The 24,197-nt window shown below is 38.5% G+C and overlaps 1 protein-coding gene and 1 long non-coding RNA gene across 2 annotated transcripts in view; both read left to right on the top strand.

Moving 5' to 3' along the window:
* Positions 1–11,374, top strand: part of SFPQ (splicing factor proline and glutamine rich) — a 21,555-nt gene extending 10,181 nt beyond the window's left edge. The window contains exons 2-11 of the mRNA XM_044668066.1: positions 1–531; positions 1,305–1,493; positions 3,280–3,581; positions 3,901–3,996; positions 6,444–6,640; positions 6,732–6,816; positions 7,162–7,279; positions 7,722–7,770; positions 7,854–7,972; positions 10,392–11,374. The exon at positions 1–531 is cut by the window's left edge and continues 46 nt beyond it. Coding sequence (XP_044524001.1) covers positions 1–531; positions 1,305–1,493; positions 3,280–3,581; positions 3,901–3,996; positions 6,444–6,640; positions 6,732–6,816; positions 7,162–7,279; positions 7,722–7,770; positions 7,854–7,972; positions 10,392–10,529 — 1,824 coding nt within the window. The 3' untranslated portion in view covers positions 10,530–11,374. The remainder of the gene's footprint in view (positions 532–1,304; positions 1,494–3,279; positions 3,582–3,900; positions 3,997–6,443; positions 6,641–6,731; positions 6,817–7,161; positions 7,280–7,721; positions 7,771–7,853; positions 7,973–10,391) is intronic.
* A 3,403-nt stretch (positions 11,375–14,777) lies between these two features.
* Positions 14,778–18,645, top strand: LOC123240472. The gene is made up of 3 exons (XR_006505786.1): positions 14,778–17,005; positions 17,287–17,350; positions 18,545–18,645. It is a non-coding gene; the product is annotated as an uncharacterized LOC123240472 (long non-coding RNA).
* Positions 18,646–24,197: the final 5,552 nt, after the last annotated feature.

A 24,197-nucleotide genomic window follows, 5' to 3' on the forward strand; every position in this document is an offset into this window, starting at 1 on the left:
GCGCAGCAGCAACAGGCGTCGTCGCCAGATCCGCCGAAGCCGGGCCTCCCTCCGGGCAGCAGCCCTGGGCCCACGGTGGGCACTGCCGCTCCGGCCTCTGTCTCCGCTCCGTCTGCACCGCCCCCGGGCTCTGGGGGGCCTTCAGGCCCAGGCTCGGCCTCCTCGCAGGCCTCATCTGGACCGTCGGCTCCTCCTGGGGCCCCTCAGCAGAGCTCTTCGACCCCGGCTGTGTCCTCTGCCTCGAGTGGGGGCCCGCCCCCTCCGCCCCCAGGTGCCGCTGGGCCTAAGCCAGGCCCAAGCCCCGGCGGGCCCAAAGGCAAGATGCCTGGAGGGCCTAAACCCGGCGGACCTGGCCTCACTCCTCCAGGAGGACACCAGAAGCCGCCACACCGGGGCGGCGGGGAACCTCGCGGGGGCCGACAGCATCACCCGCCGTACCACCAGCAGCAACCACCTCCGCCTCCCCATCACCAGGGCCCTTCGCCCGGCGGACCTACGGGCCGCAGCGAAGAGAAGATCTCGGACTCGGAGGTGAGTAAGCGGCGCGTTAAAATGGCGGCCAGCCCCCATCCTGTTCTCTCTCTTCCCCCCCTCCCCCTCTCAAGGCCTTGGACTCCATTTTGTCGGCAGCTAGGTGGCTCGACGCATGCGTGAGCGGGGCCCGCCTGCCGACTCGCGCCGGGCCTCGCGTGGCGCGAGTTGGCGGTGGGGGTGGGGGTGGGCGGTACGAAGACCGCCCGGGGGTTCGGTGACGCGTCGGCGCCATTTTCTCCACCTTAGGGTGTAATGGATCCTAAAGGGGACTTTGCGTGCCTGGGGAGAAATGAGGGAGGCTGGGATATGGAGTAAGATGGCGCTGGTTGGAGGAGGAGGAGCTAGGGGGGAGCTCAGGTACTTCCCCTGCTTGGGCTCCGACTGCTTTCCGGGGATGTAGTGGTGGTCCCGGCCGAGGCGCTTTTGGTGTCCTGACCCTGCCAGCGTGCCTCTGTTTACCTTCTTGTTGGGTTCCATTCCCCTTGGATGCTTGTTTTTTGTTTTTGCCCCAGAATAGTCTTGTCACTTTAAATATTCCCTCCTCCTGTCGCCCTTCTCCCACGGGAATGTGATAAAAAGGGGAAAAACCCTAAAGGCTAAAATGAAATTTATGTTCCCCATGGGTTTAATTCCTGGTCGGAATAAAAACTTTGATAAGGGTGACAGTTAAAGTAAATTTTTCTTCCGTGGAATGTTCGAAAAAACTAGAAATTGTTAACTTCGTGGATACTGATTTCCCTTCTGACCTTTCTCCCCTCCCCCTCTTTTAGGGTTTTAAAGCAAATTTGTCTCTCTTGAGGAGGCCTGGAGAGAAAACTTACACACAACGATGTAGGTTATTTGTTGGAAATCTGCCAGCTGATATTACAGATGAGGACTTTAAAAGATTATTTGCTAAATATGGAGAACCTGGTGAAGTCTTTATCAACAAGGGCAAAGGATTCGGATTCATCAAACTTGTGAGTGTGTTTCTGTTACTACAAGATACATATATAAACAAAACATTTATTTTCTACAGCTTGTTTTCTTTTTTGGCTTTAGGACTTTATGGGTGAGGGGGTGGACACTTAAGAGCCTGAAAGTCTGATTTCCATCTATGGATTCACTTGAAAGATGGGAGTCCTTTCATGATTTGGGATGTAGCTAGGTGATACTTAATGATGCTCCTATTGTGACTTTATTGTCTTGAAGGATATCTGGCAGAGGTTTTACTCACCTGGCCTAGAGACTACCTACGTTTATTTGCAAATTTCCTAGTCTTGAGGTGTAAACAGTTTATATTTGTAGTGTATACAACATACTCGATAAAATGTTAGCTATTAAGCCAGCAGATATTAATACTGCTTATTTCTAACATTTATTAAATATATCTATTTTCGGGACCCAGGCAGTAGGTATAGCTGATGAGCATCCTACAGATGTTCTTAACATGATTATTTTAGACTGATCCACTAGAGGCACTGTACTATGCTGGAAAGCACTATAATCAAATGTTAATCTTCAGACTCTTATCACTTAGCTTCTATAACCATTTGTGAGTAAAACATGTAGTCTTGAGTAAGACTTGAACTCAAGTCTTAGTTATAAGATTGGAGATAATAGTTATTCAAATTTTAAGCATAGTATGGCAGTAAGTTTTTGGGGAAAGCTCTTATCATTTTTTTTTTTTTTTGTTACAAATGTTTTGCCAGAGAACCTTTCTTTTTGCTTTCTACAGTTCTGTTTTTCACTTCACCAACGTAGTTATATCTGTGAGTGGCACTGTGGTGTAATAATATATTTATATCACTTTATGATTTGCAAAATGCTTTATATAACATCAGGAATGACCTTGCTAATAACTGTGACCATGAGCAAATCATGCACCCTAGTAATTGTGTCATTTTTCTATAGAAGAGATTACATCAAAAATAACTATTAATATCTCTTTATCTTAATCTAGTAGACCTTAAGTTCTAACAGGACAGGTACCACTGTATGTAAACTTTATTCCAACACTTATACTACTTTACACTCTTAAATATTTTGGTGAATCTTATCAAATGAACCATTGGGACTAAATAATTTATATTGCTTAACTTTTTACATGCTACTTGGTATACAGTTGGGGGGGGTACATAACATAAATAACTGTCAATCCTATATAATATCTTAAAACTTGCAAACCAGTTTATGTACATTCTATAAGGTATGATGCTATAGTTCCTCATTGGTGAAGATGTGGTATGTGTACAGAGCTGGCACTTAGGGAAGCTGCTCTCTGTTCCTCCTCTTCCCCAGAGCCAAAGGAAATTTTTTGCATGTTCCATCCCTCTGTCCAGCCTCCTAAAGCAAGCACTTTCTCCTTCCATTCTCTCTGCCTCACAAGACAGCTTGAATTTGCCTTCTGGGCACTTGAACTCCTTAAAGGTTTCCCAAGGCTACTATAGTTGTTCTGAGGTAGATACTATAGTTACCCCAATTTTGTAAATAAACTGTAATGATGGTGCTTCCAGTTACCCAGCTAGTATTAGAGGTCAAATTTGAACACTTTGAACCCAAGACTTTTGTACCTCTAACTACATAAATCTGAAGAGGTAAGATCATAGAATTAGAACACCTTGGTCTCAAAAGTCCACCTAGGGTCTTCTAGACCAACATGTTCTCCCAAAGGAAGTTTCTTTCTCTTTGGGAAATTAAATAAATTAAAATTATGTACTTTGTCCCAAAGTTATTAAATTGGATTTGAATATCTGATACTTTCAGGAATCTAGAGCCCTGGCGGAAATTGCAAAAGCAGAACTTGATGATACACCCATGAGAGGGCGACAACTTCGTGTTCGTTTTGCCACACATGCCGCTGCCCTCTCTGTACGAAATCTTTCACCCTATGTTTCCAATGAATTACTGGAAGAAGCATTCAGCCAATTTGGACCTATTGAAAGAGCTGTCGTAATTGTTGATGATCGAGGAAGATCTACAGGGAAAGGCATTGTCGAATTTGCTTCTAAGCCAGCTGCAAGAAAGGCATTTGAACGGTGCAGTGAAGGAGTATTTTTGCTAACAACGTAAGCTATTCCAAATTTTCGTCTATTAAATTTACTATAGTGATTGAGGTATAACACAGAGGTGTCCAACACATGGTCTATAACATTCCCAAGTGTAGCCTCAATCAGATATTTGGGAAATATTTTGACAAAAAAAAAAAAAACAGATAAGTGTTAATGTGAGATTTTCTAAGTCAATATGTGGCCTGCAAGAATCCTTAAATATGGTTTTAGTGGTCCCTGCTTTTATAGTTTGGCCACCATTGATGTACAGTTTTTGTCTAAAGTAGATATTGAAACCTGAGCAATCTTAGTACCATTTTCATTTTTCCCCCATTAGAACTCCTCGTCCAGTCATTGTGGAACCACTTGAGCAATTAGATGATGAAGATGGTCTTCCAGAAAAGCTTGCACAGAAGAATCCAATGTATCAAAAGTAAGATATTTTGTACTTGAATATTTTGAAAGGTTTGCAGTTTTCCTTCCATTTCTGCCTTACAGGGCAGTTTAGTTTCATGCGATATAGTGGTTCTCTTTCCCTTTCCCCCCCCAAAAAACCCCCCAAAAAACTCACTAGGAATAAATTAAGTTATTGGTAAATATGCTTGATCATTTTTTTCCCCAACCTAGTCTTGAATTTCAGAGTCCCTAAATAGTCTTCTAAGAGCCTAGGGTCTCTTATAATCTAGAGGCACTGAAATTATTATTTCATTGGCAAGAAATATCTTTTTATCCTTTAAAGGAGTGTGGGGGAAGTGTGGTTGTGGAATGGATTCTTAAAACTAGGCTTCTGGGGACAGCTAGCTGGCTCAGTGGATTGAGAGTCAGCGCCTAGAGAAGGGAGGTCCTAGGTTCAAATTTGACCTCAGACACTTCCTAACTGTGACCCTGGGGAAGTCACTTAACCTCCCTTGCCACTCTTCTGCCTTGGAACCCATACACAGTATTGATTCTAAGATGTAAGGTAAGGGTTTCATAAAAAAACAAAAAACTAGAATTCTGGCAAAATTCTAGGTTTTTTTTTTTAAATGATGGTTTTATTTAGTTATAGTTAGTTGGATCCAGATCTGCTTTAGTAACTATACTAATATTCTGGAGATAGCATCCAAATGATCAAATCAGACTAGGATAATGAATACCAAATGAAAAAGAGTAGTCTTGAGAGTTTTTTTTAAAAATCCTACAGATATGAGAACTGAATGCAACCTCAATAGTTCTCTATTTCTCCATCCAACCTAATATCCAAAAGGAATCCAGAGAATCTCAGTGTTTTGAGCTTGAAAAGGGACAACTTCAATAGCCACTTGGTCACTACTTAGGGTTAAACGTGGTAGAGTCATATCAACAAATTAACTTCCTACTGTGTTTGTGTCAGGCACTGTTCTCTAAGCATTAGAGATAGGCAAAAAATCCCCACCAAAACAAAAAACTACTGTTCTCAAAGAATTCATATTCTAAGGTGGAAAAGAAATTGTGAGTTCTGAACATATCTCATAGCCATTTAATCTAACCCATATGTGAAAAGGAATCTACTATAACATACCTGACAAGTAGTGGGATCTGCCTCTGATGATTTCAAAGGAGGAGAGAGAATTGAGAGTAACTATCAAAAAAAAAAAAATGGAGCATAGAACCCTAGATGAGATCTGACAAGCCTAGGCTAACCCTCCCAGCTTAAGTGTCTAGTGTAATTTTGGTGAACTACTTCATTTGTTCCTTACTCCAAATCATGGATAAAAATGAAGATAGTAAAGTGGGTCCACTAGAGAACTGGCCAAATTAGAACCCTTGATAACCAGCTATTCTTAGAGCCTAGCTTTTGGACCTATTTTAAATCTTACCCATTAACTAGCTAGCCTACACATCTTCATATTCACAAGTCAAATAAGCCAAATTCCTGACTAGCTTTCAGGCTGTTTTCAGGTTTAGAATGAGAGTGAAATGTGATAGCAGTTAACTTGTGAAAAATCTTGGAAGTCAATTGATTAGTTAAACATTAGTCGATCGTGTAATAGCTCCAAAAGGAGGATAGTGTCCATAATTATAGTTTATAAAGCTTAGTCCCATCAGAGCACATCTGAAATTCTATTATGAGTTTGATGTGCCATATTTTATGAAGGACAATGAGAAGCTGGATTGCATACAGAGGGGGGGTTGAAAGAATTAAGGTAAAGTCAAGAAATCTGTGTTGTGTCTAAGACTTAACTCTGCTGGGTCCTAAGGGGCAAAAAATGTAAAGAGGCTATAGGGAAGGCAAGTTGCATCTACTTTAAAGAGGAGCCAAAAAATTTTTACTTCTAACAACCTTTAAGTGTAAGCTATGAACTACTTGAGGGATAAATCTCTGTCATAATAACCCCTTGAATCCCATTTTTTTGGCCCACTAATAGTTTTCTGGTAAAACTAGATCTTATTTACAATTTCATCTTTAAAGTCCCTTGTTATTCCCATTTTCCTATTTCAATTATCTCCTTTACTCTGAGCCATCACTTTTGCCTCTGATCTTGATTTGTCTACATCTTTGTTAGGATCTATTGATACTGACCTAGCCCACTCTTAGGATTTTATTTGCTCTTGGCCTTTGACTTGTCTTATAGCTGCTCTTTCATGAGTGGGTTTTTATTCCTTTCATTTAATGAATCTTGTTTAGTGGAATTGATCTGCCTGTGTTGCAGAGCTATCACCTGTTTTTTTAGCATGTGACAGATTTCTTAGATCCATAAATGCTCATGTAGGAAAAGTTGAGAAAGTGTTGACATTTTAAAAATGTTGCCTACTTGCTATACCTTCAGAGACCCACTCTTTATTGAATGATAATCATGGACATAAACTGAACAACATTGCATCTGTCAAACAAGTTGACAAGATTTATGCAATTTTCAGGGAGAGAGAGAACCCTCCACGTTTTGCTCAGCATGGCACCTTTGAGTTTGAATATTCCCAGAGATGGAAGTCTTTAGATGAAATGGAAAAGCAGCAAAGAGAACAGGTTGAGAAAAACATGAAAGATGCAAAAGACAAGCTGGAAAGTGAAATGGAAGATGCTTATCATGAGCATCAGGCAAATCTTTTACGTCAGGGTAAGTTTCTTCAGCTGTGGTCTCAACTTTGAGGTGGTGCTACTTAATTTGTTTACTGACTTTTAATGGGGAGAACTTTTTAAATTCCTAGATCTAATGCGGCGTCAGGAAGAGTTGAGAAGGATGGAAGAGCTTCACAATCAAGAAATGCAGAAACGCAAAGAAATACAGTTAAGGTAGGATTTGTCTGTTCTAGGGGATCTGTAGTAAAATTTGAATGCACCAAGGAGATAGTGAAAAGAATTATTCCTGTTTTATGAGAGGAAACCTGAAGTATAAAGAGCTTTAAATTCTTGTCTGTTGTCTTATTCCACTAGTTCAATGTCCAGAACAAAATGTCAGCTCCTTCTCTGAATTCTGTTCTCCACAATGCTGTCACTGTGTTGTGCTTTGACTTGACATTCTTTATCTTTGTCTTACAAATATTTTCAAGGGTTTTTTTGCTAATTAGGTTTCATTATTTAATTTTATATGTTCTATTAAATGCCTTTGAGATTTAAACTATAACTGCATTTTTCTAGGCAAGAGGAAGAGCGGCGTAGAAGAGAAGAAGAAATGATGATTCGCCAACGTGAGATGGAAGAACAAATGAGACGCCAGAGAGAAGAAAGTTACAGTCGGATGGGTTATATGGATCCAGTAAGTGTATTTGGAGATTGTTACAAGATGGTATACCTGTGAACCAGAATAATAGAAGTATATGGAGTGAGATTTTTATGTGGGTTTTTTTTGTTTGTTTTTTACTTGTAGCCTCTTGCCTAACTTAATCTTTTATCAGGTGTTTTAGCTTAACGCTTTTTGTAGCAAAGTGGGCTAAACATCACTGTACTTTACAAACCCTATGGATTGCCAAAAGGTAACTAAAATGGGAGAAAGGGGAAAGGGCTTATATTTAGGTATTGAAATAAAAAGTAACATTTGACAACTGTGGCTTTTCTATAGCTATGAGTTTCTTTTAACTTCTATGGTATTGCAACAGTTCTTTAGTACTAGAATTTGAAGTTTTTGTCATTTTTCGAAATGGTTAGAAAGTAGAGCTTTTTCCATGTCAGTGATTAAGCATTTTGTATTTTCTTTACAGCGTGAGAGAGAGATAAGAATGGGAGGTGCAGCAGCAATGAACATGGGAGGTAAAAATGAAAATGTTATTTGTTCAGTATTAGTTAATTTGAGGAATTGGGCTCAAGTTATAACCACTGTTTTTGTTTCTTAGATCCCTATGGCTCAGGAAGCCAGAAATTTCCACCTTTAGGTGGTGGTGGCATAGGTTATGAGGCCAGCCCTGGAGTTCCACCAACAGCCCTGAGTGGTTCCATGATGGGAAGTGACATGGTAATGTATCTTGTGGGGACTTAATGAGGGAATTTCTCATTTTCACCTTTTTTATTTTTTTTATTTTTATTTTTTTTTTTTAGGCAGATGACTGAACTTTCTTAGTTTCCCTAGTCTTTGTAAATAGTGATAATGGAAGATCAGTGTGGCGATACATATATACATAGAAAGCTTTTTCAGCTGTGTGGTAACTTAGCTGAAGAAAAGGTTGCCAATAAGGGAATCGGAAATATGCTTTCTGGAATATTTGCAGTTTTCTTTGGCACTTAAATAGGTTTGAAGCTCTGCATTCTGTTGCTGATGCACTTTTGATTTAGTGCGTGGCAACCCCAAATTCCTAATGTTAGTGAACATACCAGATTACTCTGTATCTAAGTGGGAGTAATCACATGGCAAAGTATCATTTTTTTAAGCTGGTATTTGCCATATGTATTAGAATCATAGTTTGTAGCTTTAGGCATGTTTTAGTGATAGGACTCTGGCCTATATCTGCTGTGTCTTCTATCATATGACAAGGGAATTCTGATTGTGTTCTGACTCGTCGTTTCCCACTTGCTGGGTCTGTCCGTGGTTACAGCCTCTTAATTCAACTTACATCTCCACTTTGTTCAAGGGTACATTTAAAGACTATAGATTATTTAGCATACTAATTGTGTGCTCTTGATCTGAGCCCTCTTGATGCTATCGTATTATAGTTTTACTACTGATAGCTTACAAGAATGCTTGAGAGAATAATAATTTGAACTGGTTTGAGTGGTTGCATTAGGCTTTCAACCATCCTTATAAGTGCACTGTGGCATTAGAAGGGTTTAGAGAATGATTCTAAAAAAGAATTGTAGGGATCTTTGAGATCACTGTCATAGGACTTGGGCTATGGTGAGCTCTTGTGTGGCTTACCTGGAATCATCTCTTTACAATAAAATGAAATAGAGTTGAGGTCACTAGCATTATGGCCTTTGCTAATTTGTTTATGGCCTTTTGAGAATAAAAAGGAAAAGATAACATACTTTAGTATAACATTTTGAGTGGTTTAGTAAAGCCAGTGCACCATCATATTATACTGTTCACTAAAATGCTGGTAAAAACAGGTGCCTGTCAAATTTGTAGCAAAAATATGATTCCATATAGCTTATGGTAACAAGTGTCACTTTATGGCAGCTCTCCTGGGTTCTTAGCTAGTGTAATAAGCTCTGTAATCAAAATGAATCACCAAAAGCCAGAAAACCTTGCTGATTTTGACAATTCATTATTTGGAAGAATTGAAGCCAGTCTTCTCAATAGTTCTAGTATTTTGAAAGATTCTTTTCTTAGTTGTTGGTATTAGTTGTAGAACCAGAAAATACTGATTCTACTCTATTCTTAGTATTTTGTGGGATAGTAGTTGACATCTAATTTTATTTGAAATGCAACTCTAAACAAGTTAGGCTTCTGTGCTCCTGTAACTATAGAAGGGGCTACTGCTGAGTTCACTCACTACCCTTTTTACTTAGTACAAAAATACCTGACACTATATGTAGTCTTGATATCACTGCTTTATTGCAGTCATTTTGGCTTGTTGGTAAAGCTGTGTGGGAGTTGCCAATAAAGCCTTGAAATCACAGTGAAGTCTCAAAAGTGGACTTGCACAAGACCTGGGGAAAATGTTGGGTTGTTTAATGGATGCACATCACTCCTGTGTCTTTAGTTAACTTGAAACAGTACAGATAGTACTGTGAAATTGTATCTGGCTATGTAGCTATGGCTCTGAAGTGAGAATATGGCAACAAGTTTTTATTAAGTTACTGTGCTGGTTAGGTTAAATCATTAAATCCATTAGTCTCTTATGCTTTTTCTTTTTGTAGTCCAGTAGCACTGTATTAAAACTTTCAACCTTTTAAGACATCTGCAGCTTAGTCAGCAGATCTGTCTTAACCCCATCTCGAAAAGCACAAGGTCTCTAATGCAGCACATGCCACTAACTGGTGAGTAGGCCTTTCATGTCAACTCATACTGAGTGAATTGAATCTTTCTGGTTAGGCTTTCTTGGAAATTGACTGGAGTCAACTAAATTTCTCTGCTCAGACCTTGAGTATGCAAGCCTTTCTCTGGGTTAATGAGGTGTGAAAAATTCTAGAACTCATTTTGGAATGGGTATTCACATCTGCACTAATGCTTAAATTTTTTAGCACTCCAGGGAAGATCTGTTCTTTGAAACACAGGTGTATGAGAATGGATCAAGTGGGAACATACCTCAAGGCATGTATTACCATAAACTAATTTTCAAATTACCCTTTTTTCCTTTCTATGTTCCCGGTACCTGTGGATCGACTCAATGGTGATTGTATCGACGAACGTTGACTACGGAACCTTCTAAAAATATTTACTTAACACACATGGACATCAACTACATATAATGAACTGTTAATAACTGTTCCAATAGCGTACTGAGCGCTTTGGGCAGGGAGGAGCTGGGCCTGTGGGTGGGCAGGGCCCTAGAGGAATGGGACCTGGAACTCCAGCAGGATATGGTAGAGGGAGAGAAGAATATGAAGGCCCAAACAAAAAGCCCCGATTTTAGATGTGATATCTAGGCTTTCATTCCAGTTTGTTTTTTGTCTTTTCTTGTTTAGACACCAATCTTTTTAATTCTTGCATTTTAGTAAGAAAGCTACATTTTTATGGATGTTAGAAATTTATTGACCTAATATTTGTAAATGGTCTGTTTGGGCGAGTAAAATTATGTAATGCAGTGTTTCAAAAAAAGGGAGAAAATCTAGCTTTTTTTTGATGTATAACGTCCCTAAAGTTATGGCAGTGTACCTTGTGCCACTGAATTCCCAAAGTGTACCAATTTTTTTTACTGTGCTTCAAATAAATAGAAAAAACTAGCTATAAATTTGATCTTTAATTTTGCCATTCATGCTTCCATCATATTAGGTCAGGTAATATACCATGCAAGTTTTAAGACTCTTCTTGGCCTTTGAAAAGGTACTTTAAATTTGTGGGAAGATATATTTAGAGGCAAGTTTTCTTTCCACAAATGGTCCTAGTTTTAAAGAAGTAACGGCTACAAAAAGAACAGTAATTATTGGCTTGCTGTGCATTATACATTCTACAGCAATGAGGATAAGCTATCTTAGAGTATTTTCGAGATGGTGATGTAAGTTGAAGCAGAACTGTAAATCTTCTGCAGGAATATGTATCAAGATTATGGAATGGGTTTCAGAACTGTTGGTGGGGGGAGGAGGGTGGGCTGGCTGAGTTTTTTTTTTAATAGCCCTATCTATGACTTTTACCCTGTGCTTGGTAGTTTATAAAGTTGGAAAAAATAGGTCATTTCACCCCTCCTTTTACCCCAAGACCAAACCCTAAAGAATGGCTTGTATTGACTTCTCTTCCAAATTAAAGATTGTTAAATGTGAAGACTTCATGCATTACTTTTAAGTGGCTCTATAAACAGGGAATGTGTGTTCTACCTGAAATAGTTAACCTACCAGAGAAAGCTGTAAGGTAGTTGAATGACCTATGAAACAGGGAGAATCATACAAATTTGTACTCTGTAACTTACAGCTCCTTGTGCTACTTCTGTTGGGCAAAATACAGCATAGGAATACTAAACCTAGAAGCTTCCAGAGCCTAGTAGTTCTCCCTTCTGAGAGCTAGTGGTGATTATTACATTCAGGCTGTAAATCTTTTAAGTGTATTGAATTGTAGATCTGGCAGATATCCCTATAGTTGCTATTTGGTGTATCAGTATAAAGTAGCACTAAATCTGGAGGGCATAGCTCATGCTACACAGTACAAATGTTACTCCCTCTTAAAGCTTTTGGAGTGTTTTCGATGGTGTTGTCAGCTAATTGTCAACTTCATTGAATCCTTCACTCTAGAGTATTTCATGATGTAATACTAATGTAGTTGGTTGCCTGTGAGTGCTGGGAGCCTGATTTCCCAGTGTTAAATACAGTTGCAGAGGTGTGACCATTCTGCTTGACTGGTTTGGCTCTGTTCTTAGTTTTATATATATATATTAAAAAACTCGTACATTATGTAGCTTTTACTATGGTATTGCTCTCCCTCTTCCTCCTCCCCTCTTCCCCCCTTGGTACTAATTGGCAAATGTGAAATTCTAAGCCAAACCTTTGACAAAAGGCTAAAGCTTAGTTCTCTAGTTTGCCTATGTAAAAAGGCAGACCTTTTGTTAAAATAATCGAGCACTTGGGTAATGGTGCCTTAGTAAGTCCCCAAATGTAAAGAGTAGCAAAGAAAGTTTTGTCACCAAATACTAGTTGTTAACTGGGTACATGCAATGTGCTTAATTGAGGTGTAGACTCTTTGATATTAGCTAATCTTAATTTCATTGTACCTGTTCCTCCATCAAGTTACAAGGAAGAGGGCAGTTGATTTATTTTCTACCATTTTATGCAAGTCTAGGAAGTTTTGCCCTGTCAGTGACACATGAGATCTTCTCTATGGACACATGTCTCTTGGCTTGAAAGCAGTCCCATTATAACTTGGTTGAATTGTAGTAAGGACCCAACTAATAACTAAAAAGTCTTTCAAAGGGTGTTCATGGGACACCCATTAGAGGGTGAACTTGATTGTATGGGGGTGGTGGGGATGGCGGGGAAATTGGGAAGTCTGCCTGTAAAATTAATGTTTCAGTTTATTTTTCAGATTACATGCCTTTCTTTATAAAAGAGATGCTGGCACAGACCCTAAAATAAGCTTTAAGTAGTACTGTACCTTTGAAGAGTGGTAAAGGATGCTAATGGATAACCTGAAAGTTGTGGCTCTTTGTTACCCTTATTATTGTGGGCAGTAAAATTGCTAAACATAGTTTAGCAAAACTGTTCCAGTTCAACTGACATTAGATTTGTCATCAACAGCAGTGTACCAAGTGTTGTAAACTGCTCAAATTGACTTTCAAAAAGTTCTTTTGAGATCCTTGTGCTAAACAGGTGTAAGGTAGTCTTAACTAATTTGAATTTAAATCATTTTAAAAGGAAGTTTTCTAAAAAGCTTGATCCACATGGGTTTGGAGAAGGGTGGTGATTAGCCTAGTCCATAATTATGGGTTTGGCAGTTTCTAACCTATTAATAGTCATTGTTAGCCATTTTTCTCCTTTAAAAAACAAAACAAAACCTTTTTCACACACTCCCTCCCCTCCCAACTTTCTCATTCCCTTCTCACTTTTCTCCCTTACTCATAATTTTGATTTGGATTGGGCTTTAAGAGGACCATTGGTGCTTTCTATGCAGCATATTTTTAAGTATACTTCAATCCTCCTAACCTTAAACTGCATTCTGTAGAATACCCCTCCCCTTTTCCTTCTCCCCCCTCCCCACCACTCTGGGTAGATTTAGCTGTTAGGTAGTAAATAAGCTTAACATGTTTGCACACACTGTCCCGTGAAATTGTAATCCTCTTTGCTTAGTACATTAAGCATCCTTTTTAAACTTGTAGGAACATAATCCCACAGCTGCATAGATGGCATTATACCATTTAACATAAACAGATTACAATTTATGAGAAATTGTAACATTACATCTGTGAGACTTTATGTGGCATTTTATGGTAGATTAAAATCTAGATTCTTGGCTTCTCCTTGGCAGCCACTTTATTGTGGCAGAAAGTTTTTCTGGTATTCTTGGACTGCAATTGTGCAAGTAGTGGCCTGCTACATAACTGCATTTAGCCAGCATTTCTGCAGTGCGTAACTGTGAGGAACGTAGTACCGCAAATGGCAATGGACATTAGGACCCGGATGTAGTATTCCTGCTTGCTCCAAGATTCTCATTGCCGACTGCATACAGGTAGGTAACAAGCAATATAATCTAACTTGGTGACTTGCTATGTACTTTTATTCTGTGGGCATTCTGACATCACACTTCTGATAATGAAATTACAGTGCAGCACCCAACACTTGTATGTTGAAGTTAGCTTGCATCAAAACTGCGTGGGTTTCGGGTTAGAGCTGTAATGTAAGCAGAATTCAGTGCTGTATTGCAAATCTGAGATAAAAACCGCAAACCTGATGCCTTGGTATCTGACTCAGTTGTGTGGCTTTCTTTGGTTTCCTTGTATACCTCTGAAGATAAAATTGAACACTGCAGCTCTGGGGAAGAGGGGATATATAACCAAAAAAAACCATACCTAGGTACACAGTTGGGTGCTCTTAGAACCTTGAAACAGACTTTGTAGCATGTCGTAGTTTTCTGTATCAGCAAACTGACCCGACCAGGTCAGCATGGGTAGACTTATCATTATGCCTTCTTGGTGTAATCATTTCTGTAGGATAAGTGAACTAAGACAAAAAATACAGTTTACTGTATTGTGCATTTTTTTTTAAAAAAAAGGGGGCTCCTTGGGAACTCTTGCTTATTAATAACTTGGGTTAAAGTGGGAATCTTTCAGTGTGAACAGTTCTCTATTTTTGTGGCTTGTCCAAACCTGTCTATACTTTTAAACCCTGAGGGTGTGGGGTGGGAAGGACACTGGTGTGGCATGTTCATTTGCCAAAAACAGAACAAAATCTGGGAATCATGGCTTCCCAGTAATTGCCAAAAGTTGAACAAAATCTGGGAATCATGGTTTCCCAGTTTAAGAGCTCGTCGTGATGTAGAGTGAATACATAATCTCCAGAATAGCCTTGTGAACTTGGATCTGATTAGCTTTAGGAATGTGATGGTTCTAAACTCAATTGCCAGAAAATGCAAGTCTTCCAAAGCATCTTCATATTGTTTTAGGAATATGGACTTAAGCTTGTATCAACTGTTGTTTTAGAATCTGAAGCTTTGACTTAAGTCCCTGAACTGGTTCTTGGCTAATGCATAAGAAACAGGTTTCAAGTGTAACGATCTCTGCTTTGTAACTGCAAAGTTGTGCTAACTTTGCACAAATGTTGGTCTAGACTTTTCTTGACTTGAGAATTTTTCTTCAGTTGTATTTCCCAGGAAAATAGCTTGCACATTAGCAAACAGTTTTCCAAACTGGAGACAGATTTGTACTTTGCTTTCTAATCCATTCAAGCAAGTAGCTTCTGTACTTTTGATATCTCTTAATGAATAGTTCAGCTCACTGTAGTAGTAACATGATGTAGTTTGTATTTCTGTTGCTCAGCAAGTGACACCAGTGTCACTAAATCTGGCTTTCTAACACTGTGGGGTCTTCTGTGCATAAAAAAAAAAAATGTTAAATCGGTGGCCATATTTGCTACCGTATCACAAGTGCTTGAATTTCTAAGTTTAGGGTTTATTTTTCATTAGTCAGTATGCTCTAAGTACACATACTTGACATACAATTTGGACTTTAGGAACATCATGAAGGGATTTATTTATTACTTTGTTCTTCATCCTTGAAACTGAGTGGGTTTTTACTCTTATAGAACAAGCAACCTGTGGCATAAGTGGGTTTCCATTTGCTTTAGCTGTCAAATGTGAATATTAGTACAGTAGGCTCTACCCCCCCCCCAAAAAAAAAAAAGATACCTCAGCCAAAAAAGTTGGGAATAGGTGGGTTTCAGTAATAATGGAAATACCAAGGTGTTTGCATTGTATTTCATGGTTTTACAATTATACCATTCAAAACTGAACTGGTGCTTTTAAATTTTAAACAAATCTGAAGCTCAGAGGTGTGATGCCAGAATGTATTTGAGTACTTGTTAGGCCCTTGGAAACAAGGTTATGGTGCTGTTTGAAAGATGAAATCCAACGTGTGCTTTTACTGAGAATACTGTAAAGCTACATACAAAGTATGGATGATGGTTGCAGTTTCCCCAATACTTAAACAGATGCGTGTGACTCGTTTTGGACTCTAGCTTTAATGGGGGTTGCATGTCTCCTATTGTTAATCATTGATAGCTGCAGTGACATGATTTGCAAGACTTGTGTTTTATTGCCTTTCCCTAAATGTTATGTGACATGTTTTTGGAGAGCCATGCTGTTTGTTCTGGACCTTATTTGGTTTTTCCTTTAGCTGATATGTCAGTTCTCTGTCAGCTAGTGCAGTTCTCAAATGGCTGCCTACTAGGGAAAGAATCTGGAGGATTTACTGCTCCTATTCATCTGTCATTGCTGCTAGATAATGATTGGCAATTAAAAGACTTAACTGTGGAGACCCCACAGTCATCTGTAAAACCCATCACCTATAAAATGTTGCTTTAAAACACCAGTGCTGACAAAGTTGGGTTTCCCCCCCCAGGGCGAAGGGGCTGGACAGAATAGGACAATCTGGAGAGGGGTTGGATGCAAAAAGATATAGTATCCCTTATGGATGGTACATGTGCAACAGGGAATTAGGGAAGAAGAAAAGCTTGGAATTGGAACTTGAATTAAGGATGATCTTGTTCTTGTGCACTGTGGACCTGCATTGTGAATGTGATGTCCTCTCCCTCTGATGAGGAAGGCCATGTATTATTCAGGTTCCCTTGGTGTGGCATTGTTAGTTTGCCCTAACATAAAAGCCCAGTGAGAATTTAGGGGAGGGGAAGAAAGGATCTGCCTAGAATGAAGGGGCAATAACTGTAGTATCACAGACTTGAAATGGGGAGGGCATTCTTGAAGGGGTTCTGCTGATATTGGTCAGTCTGCCTGATGATGGTGGAAGATAATACAGGAGAGGTGCTTTCTTATATAGTAAAGAGCAGGGCTTGATGACGGTAGGATAAAAGTTGTCACATACCTTCACATAAGGGATAGTATATTTTGGGTTGCAATCAAACTTTATTGTGCTCAGACTGGTGAAAATAGCAGTTTAGGATTTTGTATTTAAAAGGAAGTATTCTTCACTCTTAATTCAGTTGCCTACTCTTTTGACATCATCTTTACAAGAATTATGTAAACTAGACTATCTGCCCCATAAGCTTCTTCCTCCTACTATATTCATATGCCATAATTTGCCCCCTAATTTTACCAATCTTTTATCTCTGGAATTTTTACCTTTTAAATTGTGAAATAACTAGCATTTTTGGATTTTTGACTTTAATAATAACTTTGTTTATTATTCTTTAGGTAAGAGTGATTGGTGTGGGCTGAAAACAGTGCTCATCCATTGAGGTGAGTGTTTACCAACTTTTTGATGTCTTTAGTTTATTGATAATGCATAATATTTACTGATTTCCCAGGTATCAACTTTAAACTTCTAAGCTCTAAGAACTTGTTTTTATTTGGTAGAATTGAAAGCATGGAGTCATTTTGGTCATTCTTAGAAGCTTATCCCAATTCTTGGGAATAGGGATGAGGGGGTTTTCCCTTTTAAGTCCTCCTTGCAAAATCTAGAAAGTAATATTTTTATAACTTGTTTGAGCTCAGTGACTAACTTTATCTTTTGGTTTTAGTCTTGCAGTACAACATGAGCACATCTAGAGTGAGCCACGGTCACCAACCCAACAATTTAAGTAGGTATGTTAAAAGTTGTGTTGTATGACCTACTTTCACAAAAACAGCAGTTTTGCCGAAATACCCATGGGACTTCATCATGCATATATGATGGAAAAGGAAATTTTATGATCAGAATCAGCCTTCTTGTTTTTTTCAGGTTGTAAGCTCCTTAAAGACAGGGGAAGCTGTATTTTGCCTCTTTGAATCTCAGAGCTTAGCACAGTAGTGCCTGGCACATAGTAAACACTTAATAAATGTCTATTGATTAATTTTGGCTTTGTTACTCCACATTGTAGCACAGAACCAGTAGGTGCTTAATACCTGTTTGATTCTATTGTAGGTAGGTGATTGCGTTGTCTAAAATTTGAGATGAAGTTTCAAATTATTTGACCTTCATCTCACCTTGTCATTTCTATAAACATAATTCTAGTTTTTATAAAATGAGGACTTTTTAAAAAGTTTATTTCAGATGCTTATTCTCTCCCTCAATAAACAACTTCAGAGGTTGTATAAGAAAGTGATTTGGTGCCAAAGTTAGTTCCTTTTTTTTTTTTTTTTTTTCCCTTTAAAATACCATGCCATGTACTATGTACAAAGGGGCGTTGGGAGGGATACAACTGCATGGTAATATTGTTTAAAATGATGTGTAGACATGTACAAGAAAAAAAGTGTGTGGGGGGAGGGTGTTCTCACTTGGGTTTGGGATGGATTTTTTACAGTCGCAGTTATATCTCAAGCTATGGTTGGGTAGTTGGGTAGATGAAGCAGGAGGATTTTCCCAAGGTTTGGAAATTAAGGGAAATGGTTCCAGGGAATAAAAATACCAATCTTGAGAAGATGTTTTAAGGGTTTATATAAAGAAATAATGGAACTGAAGGCAACTACCAAATTAAAAGTGGAAAAAATGGAATACTAGGTTTAGATTATATAAATGAAGGCAATAGAAAACCAAGGTTTTGGAAGAGGGTGACAGTGATAGAGACTAATGAAGGATGGGCACAGTTGCTCTATTAGAAGATGCTTTTTGATAATTTGTACTGGCAATCTTATAGCAAATATTAACAATTTGTCTGAATTGTCTCATACTTAAAAACTTTTCTGTGCACATGTAGCTATTTAAAAAAACTGAATTTAGGAAATCCTTTGATATTTTATTATTTTAATAGTTTTTAAATAAAGCCCTTTAGGATAATGACACCTTTTTTGAATTTACAGGAGCAAGGAAGGGAGCAGTGTTTTGGAAATCCACAAACCAAGGAAGAAGAGCCAGGATTGTTGAAGAAATTTATTTTTAATAATAAAAAAGTTTGAATCCATATCTTAGTAGTTCTGCTTTTAGTAGAGAACATTCCTTAGTAAGTAATGGTTGACAGGAACACATGGTTCAGTATTGCCCCAGGCAGTTCCAGAACTTACTGCTAGGTGGCACAAAAGCATCAATTCCAGTGGCCATGAATTATGTAAACAGTCCCTGTTCAGGCATGTTCTCTATGTGTCAATATTTTTAAAAATCCATTCTAACCTTTATGACCAATTTACTGTATTTCTAAAACCATTCTGGCCATTGGTGTTTCCATATTGTATGATGGTACAAGAATGTCATTTTAAAATTTGGATCCCCACTGTGAATAGTTGATAACACCCCAATTTAAAATATAGAAAGCATGCCTTCATTTTTCCTGTTGAGGTTTTTTTAAGTCCATGAGCGTTTTGCTGTAGTTTTATTTAAAGGCGATGTAAGGTTGTAGAGTTAAAATTGAGTTAGTTGGAGGATTGAATTCTTTTAAGTGAATCTCTTAGAGGTTGAAGATTTTTAATACTAAAGCAGAGTGAAAAGTGTCATAACTGAAAACAGTTCTGTTGACAACATCACTTTTCAGTTTTATAAAACCAAATCTTTGGTTCAGAAATCATTTAGTTATTGTTACAAATGAAGTATTATACATCCTCACCCCAATGTATCTAATTTTGCCCCTTACATGTTTTCTAGACAAACTGGTCTACCTAAAATATGTACCTTTATAGTCATCCTCAGATCAAAATGGCCTTCCTTGTGCCCAATCATTTGCCACACTTCTTTAAGAACCAAGTCATTACTCTGTATTCCACTAATTCAACAAGTGGTTGTCTTATGTAGACATGGCATCGTTCTTGTCTGATCTCTCAGATCTGTTTTGCCTCTAGATCTAATTAATCAGCTGGTTTAAGATCTAACATCTAAAATAACTTCATTAAATAAAAATTAAATGAATAAAATAAAATATTAAAAGTTTTTTCAGCTGGGCAATTTGACACTTGAACCTACTTAACATAACTGGGAAATAAGAGTCCTACTTTCCCACCAGAGTATAATACACCAATATTTACAATTTCAAATCTAGTAAGCATGAAATGGAAACTGCTTTTTGTCCCAGTTGGATAACATGCACATAAACACACTGATTATATAGTGTTTTATACATCAGAATATCCTATATGACATGTCTCAGTCCAGTTAAATTACTAAATGTAGAGACCATGTTGGCATATTGTCTTTTATTACATGTAGCTTCCTCAAGAAGTAAATTTCAACCACTTTGTCTTGTCACAATTTTTAAAAACAAAAATATATTTCCTATGTACATTTTAACTGGTTTAAAAGTACTTTTGAGCAACTGGGAAGATTTGCGTCGGAAATTGAACATAGAATATTTTATTTACTTGTGTAAACTTGGATTATTTATAGGCTTGTGGCCTTACATCAAAGGAATAAACTATACAGAAAAGTACCCCTTTCAGCACTAGATAATGTAATTCTGACTTGGGTAATAAGATTTGATTACTGTCATTTTAGGGTCTTCAGTTAAGGATTATCCTTACAAATTTTTTTAAAGTTTTTAATCCATCATAATCATTTCCAAATAATGACTTCTATACAGGAAGCTTTTTCCTTGTAATATACTCTTTTTTTGTAATAAGCTTTTATGAAAAAGAAATATTTGTGAAGCCTTAGGTTAATGAATTGTGCTTTATTTGGCCTTGATGCTAGGCAGCCTTGACTTAATTTTCTTTATTGAATGTTATTCTTTTCTGTGGTTAAGACTCAGATATTGAGTTGGATGAAATTTTAGAGGCCATCTGGCTCAACTAGGAATTCCTTCTACGAAATACCTAAGATCATTCTAGACTGTTTGACAGGCCAGTCACAAGGAATGCCACTTATGTAAATGGTTTTCATTGACAGGAATTTTTTCCTTATGTGTTCTGTTGTAATTTCTACCTACTACTTTAAATTCTAGAATGTTAGGTAATTTGGGATCAGAAAATTTAATCCCTCTTAAGCCTTTTATTTTCTTTTTCCTACCAGTCACTTGTAGAAATATCCCTTGATTTTTCTTTCGAAATTGAAAACAAAAGCTTGATACATTGATGCTATTTCAAGAGTTTAGAAAGCTAGCTTTTTAAAATTTGATTTTAAAATTTTAAGGTTACTTATAGTTTGGATTCTTTTTAGTGATATTTTTATTTACATTGTCATTCCACTTTTTTCAGTTGATAACGAGGTTTGGTGCAGGTAAGTGATTCAAGGTCACAGGCAGCAAAGCCAAAGTCTTTCATGGAACTTTTAACATAAAAGATTTTTTAAAACCAGAAAATAGCCAATGCTATTTGCTTTAGTTGTTGATTTTGGAGCCTATCTTTAAAGGTATGTGAGGATGTGAGCATTTGGGTTGGAGGGAAGAGTTTTTAAGTTCAAAGTTTATTTAGTTTTTAAGTTCAAAGTTTATTTGGCAGAGGGTGCTTTTTTAGTGTTTTTGTCTTCCCTTTCAACATTGACCTATAGAATATGCAAGGTAGAGGATTGGGAAAGGGTACAGTAACAAAAAAAGTATGCAAGGTTGTTCAGTTTAATAGTTGTTAACAGCCTATGTACTTGTTGCTAGCGATTACCAATGCAGAGTGCAGAAATAGAATGCATTCACCTGTTTTATGTTTGAGTCTGATGGTTACTGGAAGAGAAGCCTCATCTTTTTCAAACCTCAGCCTTTTCAATCCTCCAGAAGTGTGTTTTAGGAAGCCTGGACTTTTTAGAGAATTTCCCTGAAGTGTCCCAGGGCGTGGCCCCCTTAGGTTTTATTTCTTAAGGACATATACTTGATGGGTAGATATAGCACTAAGATAGCATCTGAAGATACCACCACCCCTTTGATTTTTTTTTTTTTAAGCCCTAATGTTCCATCTTAGAATCAATACTATGTTCGTTCTAAGGCAGAAGAGTTAGCAATGGGGGTTGTGACTTGCCCAGGGTCACACAGCTAGGAAGTGTCAGGCCAGATTTGGACCTAGGATCTCCTGACTCAAACCACTGAGCCATCCAGCTGTCCCCTATCCCTTTGATTTTGATCCAAAACCCTTCTGGAATGTAGGTTTCGTAATATATAGAGCTGTAATGGAATTGATTTAGTCAAAATTCCCTTCATTTTACAGAGCAAGGAGCAGGCATGGAGGAAGATGGGATTTAGGTTTCTTTACCTGTAGAGTGGTGCATCTATCTTGGGATCAAATAACATTTGTAAAAATGTTTTTGTAAAATATTTGCAGACTATAAGTAATATCTAAGTACTTGCTTTTACAAGGGCTGGAGTCACACTTGTCTTATGACTCCAAATCCTTCTGAGCTGGTCTTAGGTTGTGCCCCCTTAAAGGTTTATCTGTGGCCACAAACCTTGGTGTAAGATCAGTTTTACTACCAAAGCTCTGACAGTCTAATAAAAAATTAGTTGTTCACCAGCCTGCATGTTAGCGTAGTATTGATGAGGATTTGGATTTTATGCCCTAATTGAAGAGAAAAAAGCTTAAATATGGAGTATTGTGATAGGAACAGGAAGATTCAAGATCAGATAAAAGTTTAGTGACTTCAGGGAGCCCACAATCAAATTGGTGATGGAAGAATGCAACATAAATAACATACTAAGTTTTACTGTGATGGTACAGGAATGGTACAACTGGGGAGATGAGTGATTTCATAGAGAACAGATGGAATTTGACCCAGACATTGAAGATAGGATAGGATTTCAAGAGTGGGAGCTCTGGCTATTGGAAATCGCATGAGCAAAAGACTTGGTTTAGTTGGAATGTAATTTATAATTGGGACTAGGGTAGCAAGTTATAAAATTGTGAAGGATCTTTATATATCAGATGTGATAAGTTAATGACTTAGATAACCCTGTGAGGACTGATAGGATCAGATCTGTTCACAATGAACGAAGTCAGGATGTGTTGTCCATGGGCAAATGTAATTGTTTAACAAGGCTATAAGCTGCTCTTCAGGAAAACACAAAGAAGGTGACAATTAGGTAAGCATTATAGAGACAATTAGGATCTGCTAACTGTAGGGAAGAACATTTCAATGTGGAGCCCTGGATCAATGGTGGTGAAATAGGCAGATAGCTAGGTTAGGAGGAACAACATGCTTGTTGAATATTGGGTTTGGACCATTGATTTTGGGTACTGGTAGAACATTTAGGGCAGCTGGAAATGTGGCTGCTGCTCTGGGGAATCCTTAAGGCTGTCCCTTTGATTCCTGGGCTTGTCAGATGGGACCTGGCTTCCATCAAATGGGATGATCTTTGGGACTGGAAGTCTAACCTTCAGTCTTTCAGTGAACCTGTAATCCCATCAAAGTAGGGTAGGCATACCTTCCATCGGTACAAATTGTCCACATCTTTGAAGTACCTTTTGTTTTTGTCCTGTCCTCTGGACAGATTCTAATCTGGGGTACTGGGGACCTTCCTCTAGGTCCTTTAGTGTATCATGTGGGCTTTTATCCTTTCCTCTTTTTATGTCCAACATTTTTTTTTTAACCCTTGTACTTTGGTGTATTGTCTCATAGGTGGAAGAGTGGTAAGGGTGGGCACTGGGGGTCAAGTGACTCGGCCAGGGTCACACAGCTGGGAAGTGGCTGAGGCCGGGTTTGAACCTAGGACCTCCTGTCTCTAGGCCTGACTCTCACTCCACTGAGCTACCCAGCTGCCCCTATGTCCAACATCTCTTGAGTATCTTTTGTGTCGTGGAATTGCCAGCATGCAAAAGCTGTGGGGGTTTGTGTTGACAGTTTTGTGCGCTGGACTCTTATTTGGCTTTGGGAATATGCTGCAGCTTATCATTGCCAACAATGTACTTCACGACCTTTGGGTGTTTCCTCTGCTATTCTGGTATTTCATAATAACTCAGTCACAAAGGGGTCAATGGATGAATGTTGGTGCTAAAAATTAGATGAATTTTTTTTATAGTGAAAATTGAGGTCATTAAAAATCCTAAATTTTTGAAATATGCAGTCTGTCTTCCAACTATTGTAGCATGGAAAAAAGGCCTTAAGTTTTTCACTGTGAATCTAGTCAAAGTGGGGAAGAGGAAGGGATTATTTCATTTTTTGCTTTTGTATCCCTAGCACCAGTGCCAGGGACATTAGTACTTAGGGAAATGCTTGTGGGTTGATCTCGGAGGTTCTGCAATGTTCTACACCTTGATGCAATGAGGACGAGTCTTCAGAGTGGGGTACACTGCAGAGTGCAGGGAAAATACTAGAATTGTGGAGAGGAGCAGAATAAGCTGTTCAGCACACTTGGGACTGCTGCCTGACCCTATGGGCACCCAGAGTGGGCTGCAGATAGATTATCTGTTGCTCCCCAGGTATGCAGGTAATTATTCTCCATCTGACATCCCCTGCCTGTCTCCATGGCAGCTGTAGGGGTGTGTGCTTCATATAACTCCTTTTTCCAGGTTCCATACATGCATGTGAACTTACTACTCTTCTTTCTGAGTTGCCCTCCTGTACCCCAAAGAGAACCAGGGAAGCTCCCCATAGAAACTGGGAGGAGCAACAAGC

This window comes from Gracilinanus agilis, chromosome 3 (assembly GCF_016433145.1).
Source record: "Gracilinanus agilis isolate LMUSP501 chromosome 3, AgileGrace, whole genome shotgun sequence".
NCBI lineage: Eukaryota > Metazoa > Chordata > Mammalia > Didelphimorphia > Didelphidae > Gracilinanus > Gracilinanus agilis.